Genomic DNA, 19079 nt, shown 5'->3' with positions numbered 1-19079 from the left:
CCAGATAAGCACTTAAGTCCTTCTAACTCCAGGCCTGGCTTTCTATCTACTGCTACCTAGCTGCCCCTTGGACAGAAATCTTAAGCAAATGTTCACTAATACCTTGTTTTATAGAACTAGAATACATGTTTCTACACTTTCTTTGCAGCCTACCCAAATTCCCCCGTTGAGAAAAAAATACTATTTCCAACTTAGTATGAAATAATGAAATGATTCAGTTTCTAAATCATGTCTCATTTTTGTCCCCAAATAACATTGTTTCCTAGTACTAAAGTAATTATCAAATTGGGTACTCAATCTAGTGAAGCAAATCAAAATCCTATTCCTCCAAGGTAGAAGGTGGTCAACCTCAGCTATGGCCCTTTCTCATTTTCTCTTGGCATTCAGGATATCAATAGATCTGTCATATGTTTCTTTGCTCATATCCTTTTCCTTCTTTGTAATGTGCTCTAACATGCTCACATCTATGTACTTTTATTAAACTTTCTTGAAACTGAGATAATCTAATCTTTATCAAGAAATATAGCAGTTTTTCTATGTCTAAATTCCAATACTAGACTGCATATGATCTCAGATCTGCAAGATTAGATCAACAGCCTTTCATTCCTGTTTTGCAGACTAGACAACTCACACAAAAAGTGCACAAGAATCGGTACCAATCTGGGGACTAGAGGGACCTATTAACTGGCAAAAAGAATAACCTTGATAGCAGTGATCCAGGGATTCCAAAACAAGGCCACACTGTAAGGGGCAGTCAAAATCCAAACCCTGATCATGACACCCATTCCACTGGTTTTTACCATACTATTTGAATCCTCACGAGGAAGTGCCCGTCAGGCCCCAGTTACCATCTTTTAAAGGTACACCTAACATGAATTCTTTTTGTATGGAAGACTCCCGATTCGACCCCCTTGTCAAGCAGTCCATAACTTCACTTGTGCTCAGAAAGCCTAGGTTGTTGAGCAGAGAATTGGGTTCCAAATGTAGCACTAGTGGAAGGCCTTCATAGGACATCCAAATAATCAACCCCCATTCCCAATTTACTTAATGAGATTATCAGGGAAGCAGTAACAATCCAATAAAAATTTCAACTTGACTTTTAAAATAATCAATTTTACTTTCTAAACACAAATAGCTTATTACTAGCTCAAACTATATATTTCCTAAAGCGATTGCATGAATATACTTTCATCCTTAAGTGTGAAAAGTATTATTTTCTCTACTTACATGTCTTTGGATTTCATGGCTTGGTATATATAAGATTAGCTCAAGTCTCAAAATTAACTGAGAACACACACACACACACACACACATATATATATATAAGTTCAATGCTAGTTGAGGGCCAGCTAAAAGGATGCCATATTCTTGTACAGAAAAACTTATTTTCCACCACTTCCTGCACACTCCATAAAATGAGCATTTGCTGCTCTTCTCTATTTCCTTAACTATAATCAGAGCCAATGATTCTGCCTCAAAAATCTGTGTTCTTCGGTAAACCCCATCATCTTTTGTGACTTTGGGAATCTGTCCTCAAAAGCCACTTGCCAGCTTTTAGACTAAATCCTCTTCTCTTGTCAGGGACATATAGGAAGGTGCGGGAAGTGTCTTCAGAGCAGAGGTCCAGATTGAGAAGCCAGATCAACCAATCAAAAAAAAAATACAACTTCACTTTTTCAAAAGGCAGAAATTAAGGTCTTTATTTCAAAATCTGAGTTATGGTTGACTCCTTTACCGAGTGCCAATGGTCACCTGCCACACCCGCACCAAATTGTCTGTGTAACCAGCAAAGAGAGTCTGCAGGAAGAGACAAATATCATTTGTCACACACACAAATCACAAGATAAAAGGCCCCTTCTCTTTCACTCTATAATACCATAATAACAGTACCCCCAAGTGCATCCTTGACATGTCTTAAGATCAGACCATCCTCATGCCTAGAATGCAGTCCACACTCCATATGGGAACCCTATTCTAAACCCCAGCTGATAGTGCCATCCCTCAGAAATTTAATATACAATTTCTATTTAATTTTCTATGTATTTTTTCTTACACTGGAATATAAGTTCCTTGAGGCCAGGAACTAGCACATTTAAAAGCACTTAAATGGCCCCCAAAATAACAGGCCGATCAAATCAAAGGATGTGTTTCTCTCCATCCTTTCATTTTCCAGAAAAGTGAACTCAAAATATTCAAACCCAAGGTTTCTTTCCCATTGTTCTGTGTGTGCTACTTCTCCAATAAATTAAATTCTAAGCAATCCACTCAAGCTCAAGGACAGAGTCATGGACCACTCAACAATTCCTTCCCAGTGTATCCATGGATTTCTTCAAACAATCAACCCTGTCAAGAAAGGCAGAAAGGAAGACTTACCTGGCCATCAGCAGACCAGGCTAAGGAGGTGCACTGGGGAGGCTCAGCCTTGCTGCTGGTGCTGATCACTTCTTGCTTTAGCTCATCCACAATGATCTTGCCTTCTAGATCCTGAGATTAACAGTAATTAGAATTACATTATGTATTAGGGTTCCCAAAGCATTATACATCCAGTCCTTTGAGTCTCATAACCTTGTCAAATAGGTATTTAACACCCCACCCCACCCACCCACCCACCCCTGCTTACAGAGGCTGCAACTAAGTGCTAGAAAGGCAGGTGGTATCAGACTCCACAATCCACCAAACTATCCCATAAGACACTTCAGTGCTTTTTTCCTCTAAAGGCCATCAGATAAACGACATACACATACAAGATTGCTCCCTACCAGTTCAGGCAACACCCCAAACCCTCCCAAATTTCAGACCTTGGGGGTACCAGGAGATTGCTCAGAAACAGCCTCTGGGTTTCAGCAAGATTAGTCAGATGGCATGTTAGGGTTCATCAAAGCTCTACCATGGCCCCCTAGGACCTTTTCCACCAATATTTCTCTGAAACCTAGATAATTTGAATTGAAATCCATCACTTACCCAAATCTTGATGCTGGGTCCAGTGGCAGCACAGAGCCAGTAGCGATTGGGGCTAAAGCAGAGGGCATTGATGATGTCACCACCATCCAGAGTATATAGATGCTTGCCCTCATTAAGATCCCACAGCATGGCCTGACCATCCTAAAGAGAATTCAAGAATATTCCAATACAGTTCATTTCTTTAAAATCCAAACTACAAATCAGCCCATTTAATTTCATTTTTTTCTCCCCCTCCCCACCCCACTACCACCCCTCACCCTCAGCTCTAGAACTGCCTATGAAACCTCAAATCTTGTCATTTCCCCTGTTTCTACAGATGTTGAAGGAACCAGGATTTTACTCTCCTAGCTGTCCTAAAAGATCAAATGATATATCCAAAGTAACAGGTTCTCATACCTTGCCTCCAGAAGCACAGAGAGAGCCATCAGGAGAAACTGTTACTGTATTTAGGTAGCCTGTGTGGCCAATGTGGTTTGTCTTCAGTTTGCAGTTGGCCAAGTTCCAGACCTAGGGATATGGAAGAAAAGAGAAGATGATCAGAGGCAAACTATGATAATACAAGGGAAAAGCCTCCTTTGAGTTTTGGAATAGATTTGTATTCCTATGGGATAAAAGTAACATAGCTTCAGTTCATGACTAACTTTTATTCTTTAATAGCTACCACATTCATACCATTTTATCCTTTCATCCTGAGTAGTAGGCTAAGTGGCACAAAGATTATTTCCCCCCTTTTATAGCTGTGTAAGAATCAACACCTGGATAAAGTAGGTTATTTCCTAACTTAGGTGACAAAAGCAGAGTTGGGAATGTTAACCCCAGCTTTTGAATTTCATACTCAATATAGGAATAATCAAGAACCATTCATATTTTAACTAGGGATTTCCTAGTTTTGAGTGGCATGTTGGCATCTTTGTATCAAATCAAACAAGTTTGAGAACCAAGACATAAAGGAAACTCAAGAGCTATTCCTCAAAAGAATGAAGCATAAAGAAATTGTCAGCCATCATGAAAATATTCTATTAATACAACCATAACTTAAATCAAAATGTTTTGCCTCACTCTCCAAGCTGATATGAAGTCCCAGAAAATGTTCAGTAAATAAGTCAATTAATACACTATAGCTAAGAATCGTTCCAACCATTTTGGACCATAATTTTTGCAACTAACTGTAAGAGAAAAATGTCTAAATTATTAGTAGCCTTTCAATGTAGTGATATAACTGGCAACTAGCTCCAGGAGATCAAAGAGGTAAAGCTTCATTTACCAACCATTCACAGCAATATTTTCTCTAGCAAGATGAAATAAAATTGGTGGCCTACCACACTATGTAACTGAACAAATTCATATAAACATAATTGAATTATACTATAAAGACCAAAGAATAAGAATTCAGAAGAAAACTGATGGTAACATAAAAACAAAGCAATGAAAGTGTATCTTTAGCCATATTTTCAAGTGAAGACCTTGAAATAGTGATGGTAATGTAATTTTAACCAATAAGACTACCAAAATCAGAAACCGGTTAAGAACATACTAGGAGGCCAACACTTAGATCCACTTTGATCATTCTCACCTTGACCAGTTTGTCCCAGCCACAAGAGACAATGATGGGGTTGCTGCTGTTAGGTGAAAAACGGACACAGGACACCCACTCTGAATGGCTCTCATCCTGCGGGATATTCAGAATCAAAGTTAGACACAATTATTACTGTCCCTGTCTTTAATTATATGGCTGAGGTGGTTCTGTTGACTTATATTTCTTACAATCATAGTTGGTTCAAAGGGATCTAGAGTAGATGAGAAAATGCTTCCTATCATATTCATGCATGTACCAAAGCAGGGAATATAACCATAAATTTACTGTAACACCAGTAACTCCACCCCATCTGAATTCATATCCCATACTAGTATACTGCCTCCCTCACAGCCACCATACCTTATAGAATGGAATTTCAGAGACAGAAGTCAATTTGTACTACTCCTTACTCAAAATATGAAGAAACTCTGCAAAGTCTGAAAGGAACTCACACATCTATATTTATTTGTGTACAAGAGCCTTTAAAGCAGAGGCTGATTTGTATAATCAGCCAAATACTCTGCATTAACAAAACCTCAATATTAAATTGACTACTGGTCCAGATAGCACACATTTTATTACAGAGGGAGGGTGCAGGGATGGAGCAGGGTAGGGTAAACCATACTACACTTATAATTCAAGTTATAGTACAATCAAACCTCAGGTCTTTTTTGACATGAAATACATATATTATAGAGCTATAAATCCTATGCTGACTTTTTACCTGCACAGTGTATTTACAGACACCCAGGGTGTTCCACAGCTTGATAGTCTTATCCCGAGAACCAGAGACAATCTGGCGGTTGTCTGAAGAGAAGGCTACACTCAGCACATCCTTGGTGTGACCGACAAAACGCCTGGTAGTAGTGCCACTAGATGGGAAGACAGTATTCCTCTAAAGTATATGAATCCCTTTTCTCCCAAGACAATCTTCCACAATCCTCCTCTACATAGCCTCCTATATAATACACCACAAAAAACAGCCCCTTCTTTAGACTAACCAGAACCCTTTGCTGAAGATTTAGATCCAGTGACCAATACTGTTTCCAGCAGAAGATAATGAAATACTTTTTTTTCTCCCCTGTATTTGGGGATTTAGGGGAGTAGGGAAAAGATATGTATGGAATCTTCTATACAGTGTCAGATGCTGTCAACCATGTCTGTTTCACCTAATTCTGTTCTCAATAAGGCAGTTGGGAGGCTTGAGAGAATACTGGGAAATCTTGTTGGTAACAATATCTATGTTTAGTTTTGAAGGTCCCATCAGAATTGCAGGACTTGTCTTCAGTCCCGAGGGGGGGGTCAGCTGACAATGTCATCTGTCTCATCACCGGGACCTCAAGAATTCTTCTCCAGACAATTTTCCTAGCTGCCATTTTTTCATTGGCTTCATCCAGGCCATAAAACTACCTTAGTTACCTGCCACAACTATGCTCAACCCCAATAAAGCTAAAAGTCCAATTCAAGTAAGCAATGGTTTTTTTTACTTAAGCCATTATCTTCCCTATTCAAACTACAATCCCACTTGGGCACCTGGAGCACACAACATAATTCTGTCATTCAGTTGTGTCTGATTCTTTGTGATCCCATTTAGAGTTTTCTTGACAAAGATGCTGGAGTGGTTTGCCATTTCCTACTTCAGATCATTTTGCAGATGGCAAAATGGAGTTAAGTGACACAACACATAAGTGCTTTATAGAATTCTAGGGCCCTTCTAAGACCACTTCTTCCCCTCTTCTATCCTACATATCCTTTTGTAAGAACTTAGGTTTAATACCTACCCCAAGCGGTAGCCATTCAAGTAGGTACTTACGTCGTGAGATCCCACAGCCTTAGTGTGCCATCCCAGGAGCCTGAGAGTGCAAACTGGCCATCAGAGGAAATGACCACATCACTGACAAAATGTGAATGACCTCTGAGGGCACGCTGGGGGATCCCGTAGTTTGTTTCATCTCTGGTAAGCTTCCACATGATGATGGTCTTGTCTAGATAAAAGAGAACAAATAAAAAAACAAGTTAAATAACTATAAAGCCATGGAAGAAATATTTATTACCTACTTTTCTCTTGTAACTTATTTCTTCAAAGACTAGAATGAGGAAATGTGGATTTGTGCCTTTACAAGGAATTTAAATTAGATCTGTGGAAGAATGTCTCTCTGTTCACAGAAACTGAGTGCTGCCCAAAACTTGGTGGATGTTATAGGAGTTACTAATGGAAAGACAAGATAGACAAACAGAACAGTTAAAGAGGGCATGGAAAACAAGACTGCCACAAAATCCAGAGAAAGGACTATTACCTGTTGTTAAGAAAATGAACATGAACTCTCCTTGCCCTCATGGTACTTGGTCTAAGAAATTCCATGCTTACCCTCCCTCTCCCTTTACTGTCTTTGTTCAAGATGTTTCCTCATCCCTAACTTTCCTTCTTTCTGAATCAATTTCTGGAACATTTACTTAATTGCTTTAGCACATTCAGGGAAAAAAAAATGGCCCAATAAGACCAGAAGCTCAGACCAGTTCTCCCCAATCTCTGGCATCTCTTCTCATAGCTATATGCCTTTTTTTAACCGCACACTAGACTATTTCTAGTCTTCTTGTATCTCCCTTCTGCCACAAAGTAAAAGTTGAAATTCCTTTGCCTGAATTTTAAGATCTGGCACCTACCACCCCAGTCTCATATTCCTTCCTACATCTATGTGCCAGAAATCTGAACTACATTATTTCCCAAACATTCCTTGTACTTTTTCACTTCCTAAGACTAAGTCTCTTTCCTATATTTACCTCAATTTTTCATCCATCCACAAAAGCTTGACTCAAATGCCAACTCTTCCACAAAGACTATCAACCAAGGCCTAGCAGTACTCTGAATACAAAAGTACCTTCACAAATATTCATTAATTAGGAGAAAAATCAGGGAAACTTGAAGAGAACACTAGGAAAACCTAGTCTCAGTCATATGTACTTTCAATAATATTGCTGTGTTAAACCGATTTTCCTTCATTTTTAACCCTGAAGAGGTTAAAGTGATTTAACCAAAGTTACAGAACAACTAGAAGTCAGGTCTCCCGATTCGGAACCCAGCACTCCTTTCAATATTATCAGTATACCAAAAGGAGAACTGTCTGTTGAGATATAAAAAGTCATGGTGTAGCACACTGGACCTCAAGTCAGAAACTTGTATTTGAAATCCCTTCTGCAACCAAAATTTCTTACATGCCTAGTTGTGAGAGCATATCATGCATTATATAAATGCCAACATAAACAGCAAAACCACTTAAGCTTTTCTCTCCTGCCTTTCTTATATTCCTAAAAGGATCAAAGTGCCTGGCACATAACAAATGCTTAATGAAAGCTAGCCGACTGAACCACTATGGAAAAGACTCAAGGAACAAGGCAGAAGCTCAGAAACAGCCTCTGTATTCAGCATAGGCATCAGATGGCATGTTAGAAAATCATCATTGCTTCTCCTCTGGTCCCAGAAAACCTCCATTAAGGTGGAAGAAAACCCCCACAACTTCCCTCTTTTCTCATTCCTTTCCCCAACCCAAGATTTTCCTAATGCCTAAAATTACTTTGTTTTTCCTCTGCAAATCTTAAAACTCTCCCTTAGCAAAATTCCAAAAAAAACTTAACAAGTGTGCCCGCTATTTTCAAGGACCTGGATATCAGAGTCTGAAAACAATTCTTTGTGATCTTTCAATTATAGTATGAAAGTCAGGCATACAGATAGAGAACAGAACAAAAGTCAGGTAATAGCATTAGAAATTTAGGATAACCTCCCGGGGGTCCTTTATGGTGGAGCCTCAACTCCATCTAGGACCGAAAATTAAATTTTCAGAGTCTACAGTCTAGTGATAAAAGTTGAGGGGAATCTTTGAGATCATCAAGTCCAATTGCATATTTACAATATAAAGAAACAGGGCAGGAGAGATGCCCGGGACACGTCACACAGGAAGCAGTCAGGATTTGAACCCAGGTCCTTATATTCAAAGCAAATACTCCTTTCTAAAGAATCCTGAGGAACCAGAGATCAGTATGAGTCAAGAAAACCCGAATTCAAATCCTGTCTCGCTCACTTGACCTGGGTACTTTCTTTCCTTATCCGGAAAATGGGGATGAAGCATTCAGCTGTAGTGAGGATCAAATGAGCTTTACCACAATGACTGGCACTTGGTAGGAGATACATTGCTTAATTCCTTCCTTCCTGCCAATTCTAAGTAAACCTGAGCCTCAGGTATGCCTAGGGTGGGAGAGGGTGTTAAGATAAAGTAGGTCTTCAGAGCAGGAAACCGAGCTAGGACTAGACTGAATGAGTGACAGCCTGCCTCCCTTATTTCAGTATACCCCTACCACAATCACCTCGTCTCGACAAGGCCCATGGGACGGACGTTACCAACTTTCAAAAGGGAGGTCCCTACGAGCCTTCTTTCCACCCTATCCTGAACCCGAAAGGAAAATTTCAACAAGCACAACCCATTGATATCCACCCCCGGCCCCAAGCAATGAGTACACTATTAGGTGTATCCTCCCCACCTTTTTCTGGGATACTCAAGGACAATTCTGGGTCCCCATCTCCCTTAAGAGAGTGGTTTCATCTAGGTCGCGTCTCTCTCCACAAAGTGAGCTCTTCTCAACTTTTCCCAAAGTACCTCCCCACCCCCGCCTTCCTTCAACGCGGGAGCTTCGGGCGCGTCAGCCTGGGCTGAGTGACTGTCCTGCACAAATGCTCTCCCCCTCCCCTCCCCGCCTGAACTCCATGGCCCGTCCTCCCTTAGCGTGGAATCCTGCTTTCAATTCCCTTAACAAAAGCAGACATTCCTCTCACAATCCCCAATTACCTAAACCACCATCGCCACCCCTCCCCTCCCTCATCTTCCCTGGTCTCTCCTAACCTTCCCCCAGCCCCTGGTAAGCATGATCCGGGGCGCGATACCTCTGGAGGCGGACAGGATCATGTCTGGGAACTGAGGAGTGGTAGCGATCTGGGTCACCCAGCCATTGTGGCCTTTAAGGGTACCCCGAAGGGTCATCTGTTCAGTCATGATGACAAGAACTCAGTGGATCGCTCCAGGAGGAAGGATGGATCCAGATTGCACGGAGAGAGGTGAGCCAGGTCTCCCTCACGCCAGCCGCCCAGCAAGGAAAGAGAGAGCAGCTTCCGGCCGGAATCGGATATACCCTAAGTTCCCGGACCCTGTTCAAAATGGCGACGTACGTAACACGTTTCCGTACGAAATGGCGGCGGTGTTGTCCAACAGCCAATAGGAGAAAGAGGGTCGGTGCCTCGGGGGCGGCAAAACGAACGTGCGTCATGACGTATTTCCTCGGGCGCAGCGGAACATCATGGCCGCTTCCTTGTGCTTGGCGTTTTTACTTTTTACGCCCCTCTAACTTCTTTGTTGTTTTACTAGGGCCTTTATTAGCAGAATCAGAATAGAAGCCTACAAAGAGGTAATATCAAAGCCTTGTTAGGTACTGAGAGCGGAGGGAAGGACCTTGATAATAAGAAAAGCGAAAATTGTGTGGCAAATGGTCATGGGGCCGCGTCTTTGCACCACTTCGCTATGTAGACTGGGGCCCACATTGTTACTAAAGATAGAGTGAAGCTGAAAAAGGCACTTTGAGGATTGGGAGCTTGCCTCCTGCGCTGGCTGTTTCTCTGTTTTAATGCCCCGAAAATAGGAGCATATTTGTATGCAAAATAGAATAAATAAAAAGTATGCACGAAGCTGAGTTTTTCATAATGCTTCCTTTTAAAAAATATGTAATAAAGTAATCACTTTTTAGTACTACCCTGCTCTTTTCTTTCCGCTCTCTGCATACTTTTAAAAATGTTTTAATCGTCCTTTTGGGGGAGAGGGGTCACCATCGTCATCATTTTTCTTGCCTCCCCCCCAAACCCATTAAAAATAGAAGAGAAAAAAATTGACAATGTTTTGTCTTTTTAATTGTTCTCTTGACTGCTTACAGTACTGCATCCATTCATTCTTTCCAAGTTTCTTTGAACTCATCCTTTGTCATTTTTATAGCAGAATGATATATTAATATAGCATATTTTATTCACCATTCCCCATTTAATGAGATTCCTTTCCTTTCCCGATTTTTTTCCTTTAATTTCACTCTGGAGGAGCAGCAACATCGTTTTACTCATTTATATTCCCTTTGAGGTATTCTCCACCTCTGTCCCTGTACCAGTTTCTGATGTTAAATTTGGGGTATTATGCCCTCTTTATTGATGTACTTAAAAGTGCTTGTTGATCGGTTGAGAACAATTGCATTTAAATATTTGAAGAATAGTACTGATAATTTTGTCAGAATCTCCTTTTTGTCTTTCTTTATAGTTTCTAAAATAATTCAAACTCCTTGCATTTATCTTCTTCCATTTCTAATGTTTCCTCCACACAACTGCAAAACTATTTCTAAAACATAGTTCTGACCATTTAAGTCCCCTGTTCAACAAGCTTCAATAGCTTTGAATTTCTCTAGCATAAAATTTGAATTCTTCCTTGACAATCCTTCATAGAGACACCTAAGTATATCAATGGATTGAGCCCCAGCCTGGGAGACAGGAGGTCTTAGGTTCAAATGTGACCTCAGATACTTTCTTAGCCATGTGACCCTGAGCAAGTTATTTAATCCTAATTGCCTAGCTCTTCGGCCTTGGAACTGATAGAATTCTAAGATAGAAGATACGGTTTAAAAAAAAAAAGTTCTTCATAATCTGAATCCAGTTTATCTTTCCAAATTGATTATGATTATTAAACTCTATCTTACCAACTGAAGGGTCTCAGCCAGAGAACTCCCTTGCTCTTTCCCATAAACATTTCATCACTGCCCAAATGCCTCTTGCAAACTTATGTTTGCTCCTCTTCACCTCCACCTCTTGGGATCCCTAGCTTCCTTCAAAGCTCAACTCAAGTACTCTTTTCACATAATTGTGTGTGTGTGTAGAGAAGACACCAAATTACTCTGTGTATATGTATATACATATATATATGTTTATGTAAGTATGCACTTATATAGTATGTGTGTGTATATAATATATGTGTATATATATATACGTATATCCAGAAAAACAGACTAGCATTGGGAATTAGGGGTAGAGTAGGACTATATTGGTTTGCTGCTAAAGAGAGCTAGCCTCCCTCTGATGGTCACTATTTTCCAGCTACTCTCTCTCCACTTATGTCTTCTTCTTGAGGGAGGCTGGTTTTCCTTTCAATCTGGCCAAAAATAAAGGGGAAGAAAAATGGTCAGAGCCATGGCCAAGTAGCCAGTACTCAAACTAGTTCCAGCTTGTCATAGCCACAACCAAAGTTATAAGGGTCTCATTTTCTCTCTAGGAAGATATAAAAACTTGAATCAATGATTCTCTTTTGATCAATTTTAGCCTTCAGATAAGAAAATAGATCATAGTTTTAAAAAATTTACTTCTCCCTCTTCCATAGGATATTCTTTCTCTATTACTTTCCTCTGCTGAATTTGAGTAATGAATGAATGAATGAAGTATTTATTATGCACATACTATATACTTGGCACTTTGCTAATCTGGGGCTATAAGTAGAAAAAGAAGATTGGGCTTTCAAGAACCTTAATGGAGGAGACATATGCATATAACATATACAAAACAGATGTTAAATGAATTTCTAAAAATGTCATTTCCAGGGGCAGCTGGGTGGCTCAGTGGATTGAGAGCCAGGCCTATAGATGAGAGGTCCTAGGTTCAAATGTGACCTCAGACACTTCCTGGCTATGTGACCCTGGGCAAGTCACTTAACCTCAATTGCCTAGCCCTTAAGGTTCTTCTGCTGTTGCTGCTGCTGCTGCTTCTGCTAGGTTGACTTGCATGCCCCATGTGTGGCAATTGATTAGCATTTGGTAGGAATGACTGACCGCATCTATACAGGAGTTGCTTCCCTAGCTGATGGCTGTTTGATGAACTATACACAATGGCTCACCACATTATCTTGAGGGAGCAAAAAACTGCTTTAAAAACTGAAAAGAAATGGAAAGCAAGCAAACTCTTAAAAAAGAAACAGATTGGGGGTGGAGGCGAGGTGCAATAAGGTGGCTCAATGGATAGAGAGTCAAGCCTGGAATCAGGAGGACCTGGGTTCAAATCTATATGCCTAGCTGTGTGACCCTGGGCAAGCCCCTTAATTCCCATTGCCTAGCCCTTACCACTTCTATATTGGAACTAATACATAATATTGATTCTAAGACAAAAGGTAATGGGTTTTTTTTAAACATTATTTTATTTGGTCATTTCCAAACATTATTCATTAGAGACAAAGATCATTTTCTTTTCTTCCCCCCTGCCCCATCCCATAGCCGACGCATGATTCTACTGGGTATCACATGTGTTCTTGATTCGAACCCATTTCCATGTTGTTGGTATTTGTATTGGGGTGTTAATTTAGTCTCTCCTCAGTCATATCCTCTCAACCCCTGTAGTCAAGCAGTTGCTTTTCCTCAGTGTTTTTACTCCCACAGTTTGTCCTCTGCTTGTGGGTAGTGTTTTTTCTCCTAGATCCCTGCAGATTGTTCAGGGACATTGCATAGGCACTAATGGAGAAGTCCATTATGTTCGATTGTACCACAGTGTTTCAGTCTCTGTGTACAATATTTTCCTGGTTCTGCTCCTTTCGCTCTGCATCACTTCCTGCAGGTTGTTCCAGTCTCCATGGAATTCTTCCACTTTATTATTCCTTTTAGCACAATAGTATTCCATCACCAACATATACCACAATTTGTTTAGCCATTCTCCAATTGAAGGGCATCCCCTCATTTTCCAATTTTTGGCCACCACAAAGAGCACAGCTATGAATATTTTTGTACAAGTCTTTTTGTCCATTATCTCTTTGGGGTACAGACCCAGCAGTGCTATGGCTGGATCAAAGGGAAGACAGTCTTTTATCGCCCTTTGGGCATAGTTCCAAATTGTCCTCCAGAATGGTTGGATCAATTCACAACCCCACCAGCAATGAATTAATGTCCCTACTTTGCCACATCCCCTCCAGCATTCATTACTTTCCATAGCTGTCATGTTAGCCAATCTGCTAGGTGTGAGGTGATACCTCAGAGTTGTTTTGATTTGCATCTCTCTGATTATAAGAGATTTAGAATACTTTTTCATGTGCTTATTAATAGTTCTGATTTCTTTATATGAAAACTGCCTATTCATGTCCCTTGCCCATTTATCAATTGGAGAATGGCTTGATTTTTTGTACAATTGGTTTAGCTCTTTGTAAATTTGAGTAATTAAACCTTTGTCAAAGGTTTTTATGAAGATTGTTTCCCAATTTGTTGCTTCCCTTCTGATTTTAGTTACATTGGTTTTGTTTGTACAAAACCTTTTTAATTTGATGTAGTCAAAATTATTTATTTTACATTTTGTGACTCTTTCTAAGTCTTGCTTGGTTTTAAAATCTTTCCCTTCCCAAAGGTCTGATATGTATACTATTCTGTGTTAGCCTAATTTACTTATAGTTTCCTTCTTTATGTTCAAGTCATTCACCCATTCTGAATTTATCTTGGTGTAGGGTGTGAGGTGTTGATCCAAACCTAATCTCTCCCACGCTGTCTTCCAATTTTCCCAGCAGTTTTTATCAAATAGTGGATTTTTGTCCCAAAAGCTGGGATCTTTGGGTTTATCATGTACTGTCTTGCTGAGGTCACTTACTGTAGAATTTAAAATAGTTGTAGGTATAAATTGTAACAGTTAAAAGAGTGAGAGCCATAAACTGTTATAATTAAAATGGTTGATGTTGTAAACTGTAGTGAGTTAAAATGGTGGAAGATATAAATTGTGATAGATATAATAGAGGGTGAGTAAATTTGACCGCAGAAAATATGTTTCACTACAGTGTCTTGTTTTTTAAATCAAATATAAGGTGGTCGCCAGGGAATATATCCCCAAATTATGAATATGCCCAAGTCAACTGGGTTTTTTAGAGAATTTAATTAATAATACAATGAGGAATTAAAGAAAAGGAGAAGGAGAGAGAAAAGGAATTAATGAGAAAAAATAGGTTGGCCAGGGCAGGCCTGGCCAACCCAGACCTAAGCCTTAAGAGAGAAACCAGTCAGTTATCACTCACCATAAGATTTGTCTTAAGCAAGGATGTCTGGGGAACAGAATCTCCCCAGAGTGAGTTCCAGCCGGAGTCAGCCTCCCAAGGGACTTCTTCTCAAGAGATCTTCAAAGGGCCTCCTCCAAAAGGATCTATCTCCAAGGATCCAAGGATCTCCAAGCCTCCAAGGATCCCTTGCTCAAGAGATTCCTTTTCTTATATAGGAGGTTTTTTCCTATGTCACCTCCCCTAAGTCCTTACATCTACCAATCACTGTAGACGTTTTCCAAAGGACTGCCCATCTGAATTCCTGCTAAATCGACTAATCTCCTCAGTAAGTCTGAACCAGAGAAAATGCTGCTGTGTCAACTAATCCCCTCAGTAAGTCTGAACCAGAGAAAACATAGCTGAGTCGACTAATCTCATTAAGAGAAAACCTGCTCGACCTTTATAGGTACCTAGCATCCCATTGTATCAATTCTAAAAACAGGCATGGCTCAAAGAACTCCTTGCCTCATCATAAGCATGGGTTCAAGTACTTTCATTGTTTAGCAAAGAATTTTCTCCCCTACAGCAGTCTTAAGTACAGGTGGAGTAGAGGTCCTCCCATTTCTGATCCTGGCGAGTTCTCACATCAAAATGGGGAATGTTTCCAGTAGGGAATTTGTTCCAATGGAGGATTCCTCAATGTGGACATTTTTAACATTCACAAGTCTGAGAAATTTCAAGATTTACATTACCCCAAGTCTATTCCACTGATCCTCCTTTCTGTCTCTTAGCCAGTACCAAATTGTTTTGATGACCGCTGCTTTATAATATAGTTTGAGATCTGGGACTGCAAGGCCCCCTTCCTTTGTATTTTTTATTTTCATTATTTCCCTGGATATCCTTGATCCTTTGTTCTTCCAAATGAACTTTGTTATGGTTTTTTTCTAAATCAGTAAAAAATTTTTTTGGAAGTTCAATGGGTATGGCACTAAATATATAAATAAATTTGGGTAGGATGGTCATTTTTATTATATTGGCTCATCCTACCCATGAGCAGTTAATGTTTTTCCAATTGCTCAAGTCTAGTTTTAGTTGTGTGGGGTGTGTTTTGTAGTTGTGTTCATATAGTTCCTTCCTTTGTCTCCGGAAATAGATTCCTAAGTATTTATTTTGTCTAAGGTGATTTTGAATGGGATTTCTCTTTCTAATTCTTGCTGCTGAGATGTGTTGGAAATGTATAGGAATGCTAATGACTTATGCAGGTTTATTTTGTATCCTGCAACTTTGCTAAAGTTGTTGATTATTTCGACTAGCTTTTTGGTTGAATCTCTAGGATTCTTTAAGTAGATCATCATATCATCCACAAAGAGCGATAACTTGGTCTCCTCCTTGCCTATTTTAATACCTTCAATTTCTTTTTCTTCTCTAATTGCTACTGCTAGTATTTCTAGTACAATGTCAAATAATAGAGGTGATAATGGGCATCCTTGTTTCACTCCTGATCTTATTGGGAATGCATCTAGTTTATCCCCATTGCAGATGATGTTAGCTGATGGTTTTAGATATATACTGTTTATTATTTTTAGAAACGACCTTTCTATTCCTATGCTTTCTAGTGTTTTCAATAGGAATGGGTGTTGTATTTTATCAAAGGCTTTTTCTGCATCTATTGAGATAATCATGTGATTTGTTGGTTTGCTTGTTGATATGGTCAATTATGTGGATGATTTTCCTGATATTGAACCAGCCCTGCATCTCTGGTATAAATCCTACTTGATCATGGTGAATGACTCTTCTGATCACTTGCTGGAGTCTTTGAGGCAAGAGATTAGCCAGCAACCCTCGCCCCCAGGAGGAAAGATAGATAGAGGTTTGTCTCTGGGGGAAACAAGGATCTGAAGCTGGAGGGATGGCAAGAAAGAGACCAGACATCGAATCATGTATAAATCGAGCTCCACAGACTTAAGCTCCGGCCTTCCACTTCATGGATACATGAGACAGTGAGAAGACCACCACATAACATCATGGGCATCAGAAATGAGCTTAGAGATCTATAGAGACAAGCCACAGTCCTTAAACCTGTCCTATTGACATGGACCGTTATGGCTTAATGATAGAGATAAGAGCAATAGAGGAGAAAGATGGAGCATGGCCAGAGGCCTGCTCCATGAGAGAGAGAGATAGTAGTCAGGAAGAAAGATGAGTGGTAAAAGCCTTGGCTGGGCCTGTGGGCTCGTGTATTTATTGATTATCATATGCAAAGATACATAATGCATAGTAATTAATGACATAGGGGATTATCATTGGTAGAAAGGTAAATTGTCATAAGATAAGGGCGGATCCTTCTTCAGCCTGGGGAGAACAAAGAAACCTACTTTCGCGCCCAAACTAGTTTGGATCAAAGTTCATTGCCTCACTGGCCATGCACAGGGCAGAGAATGTGCTCTTCTCAGGTCTAACTTTATGACTTAATTATCTGTCTTGAGTAAACACAGCTGTGGACTGCTACAGTCTTTTTGCTAGTATCCTATTTAAGATTTTTGCATCTATATTCATTAGGGAGATTGGTCTATAATTTTCTTTCTCTGTTTTTGACCTGCCTGGCTTTGTAATCAGTACCATATTTGTGTCATAAAAGGAGTTTGGTAGAACTCCCTCTTTGCTAATTATGTCAAATAGTTTGTACAGTATTGGGATTAACTGTTCTTTGAATGTTTGATAGAATTCACTTGTGAATCCATCAGGTCCTGGGGATTTTTTCTTAGGAAGTTCTTTGATGGCCTGTTGGATTTCTTGTTCTGATATGGGATTATTTAAGAATTGTATTTCTTCTTCTGTTAGTCTAGGCAGTTTATATTTTGTAAATATTCATCCATATCGCCTAGATTGGTATATTTATTGCCATATAATTGGGCAAAGTAGTTTTTAATGATTGCCTTAATTTCCTCTTCATTGGAGGTGATGTCCCCTTTTTCATCTTTGATGATGTTAATTTGCTTTTCTTCTTTCCTTTTTTTAATTAGACTGACCAGCAGCTGATTTAAGTAAGCCTACATCAGTAGAAGATGTGGCCCAAAGAGACTCTGGTATATCTGTAGGTATTTCAAAGGTGGGAGGCTCCTTTGCCTCCTGGCTCTCTGAGAGAAATACAGGGAGTAAATTTAAGGTTTCCTTGGGCACTTCTAAGGAGAGGGAGCCATCTGGGGCACACATTATTGTGGCTTGTAATTTGCATAGTAAATCTCTCCCCAGCAAATTTGTGGGGGATCCAGGCATTAAAAGAAAAGAATGTTCAACAGTTAGGGGTCCCACGCATACCATGTGAGGAGAAAGTTTTGGGACCTTAATGGTTTTCCGGAAACACCTACTACATTTAAGGAGCCAATAGAATCACATTTCTTATCAGGTTTGCTTACTAGAACTGACCTAGATGCTCCAGTGTCTAAAAGACAGTCATAGTATGAATTTCCTACCTTTAAAGTGACATGAGGTTCCTTACTGTTTGGGGGGGAATATATCGGGATTATTGGCATTAAAATATCAGGGTCTGGAAAATCAAAGGTTTCATTCTTTGATTCCAAGGCCCCCACCCCCCCTTCACACCTTCATAAAGATGCTTGGGCAGTTTTTTGGGACCCTCCACGCTGTTGGGGGTGTTCACCCTGAGTGTAGCGTGGTCGAGCTCCATTTCTTATATATTGTTGTTGGGCATTTTGGGGGGTATTATAATTTTCTGTATTTTGAGCACTGTCATTTTGATTGGCATTGTGATTCCTATAGTTATTATTCCTAAAGGTGTTATTATTTCCATTTTTCCATAGCCAGCTCCTACAGACCATTGTTGCATGGCCTCTCTTCCCACAGAAAAGGCATATTAAGGGGTTTGTTAATGATCTATCTGTGGATTCCTGCAAAGGGGCCATGGTCTCTCCCTTACTTTTCAATTGTTCCTGTATCATACTTTCAAGTTCTTTTTTTAAGTCTGCCACTGATGTATTGTGTGTTTCAGGTTTTTTTGTACGATTCTTATAGGCATATGTTGCTACTGTAAACCTCAAATTTCCTTAGACTTATAATTGTTGAAAATTTCACCATTGGGATATTTCATACTTGGAAAATTTCTTTCTGATAGTCTATTGGAATGGGAACTCCATTGGCATGGAAGGTTCCTTCTCTTCCCTTCTTAAGATTACTTTAGGACAGAAACCCTTTGCTGAACAATGGAAAGGACTTTGACCTATGCTTAAGCATAGAACAGGAATTTCTTTGAGTCTTGATTGATTTTAGAATTGATACAATGGAGATACTCCACCCTATTCAGTCCTAATAGGATTGAGTAAGGGCTGCAGCCTAGATCAAAATTTAATTATTCCAATCTCTACCATACTCAAGTTAACAGGATTTAGAAAGGGCTGTAGCAAAGGAGTATAGATTTAATCATTTGAAAATATGACCTTCAACAGACATGTGCAAAAGCCAGA

General features: G+C 39.8%; 1 protein-coding gene and 1 non-coding gene across 2 annotated transcripts; both read right to left on the bottom strand.

The window, feature by feature from the left end:
• Positions 1-1672: 1672 nt before the first annotated feature.
• Positions 1673-9740, bottom strand: RACK1 (receptor for activated C kinase 1). The gene is made up of 8 exons (XM_001367200.5): positions 9471-9740; positions 6351-6522; positions 5262-5409; positions 4535-4630; positions 3358-3468; positions 2962-3102; positions 2374-2484; positions 1673-1797 (listed from the first exon to the last, which is right to left on the bottom strand). Exons 1-8 carry the CDS (start codon positions 9577-9579, stop codon positions 1732-1734), a joined length of 954 nt encoding a protein of 317 aa, XP_001367237.1. The 5' UTR covers positions 9580-9740; the 3' UTR covers positions 1673-1731.
• Positions 2817-2885, bottom strand: LOC130457756 (small nucleolar RNA SNORD95). The gene has a single exon (XR_008917030.1). It is a non-coding gene; the product is annotated as a small nucleolar RNA SNORD95 (small nucleolar RNA).
• Positions 9741-19079: the final 9339 nt, after the last annotated feature.

The sequence above is a fragment of the Monodelphis domestica genome, chromosome 2, assembly GCF_027887165.1.
Source record: "Monodelphis domestica isolate mMonDom1 chromosome 2, mMonDom1.pri, whole genome shotgun sequence".
In the NCBI taxonomy this organism is placed as follows: domain Eukaryota; kingdom Metazoa; phylum Chordata; class Mammalia; order Didelphimorphia; family Didelphidae; genus Monodelphis; species Monodelphis domestica.
The sequence above is the reverse complement of the archived record's forward strand: the minus strand, read 5'-3'. Positions and strand labels throughout refer to the sequence as shown.

Coding starts and splice junctions, on each gene's coding strand:
- RACK1 (XM_001367200.5), bottom strand. CDS start 9,579: ATGACTGAACAGATGACCCTTCGGGGTACCCTTAAAGGCCACAATGGC. Junction 6,523..9,470: donor GATCCTGTCCGCCTCCAGAG/GTATCGCGCCCC, acceptor TCTTTTATCTAG/ACAAGACCATCATCATGTGG. Junction 3,469..4,534: donor GCTGGGACAAACTGGTCAAG/GTGAGAATGATC, acceptor CCATATCCCTAG/GTCTGGAACTTGGCCAACTG.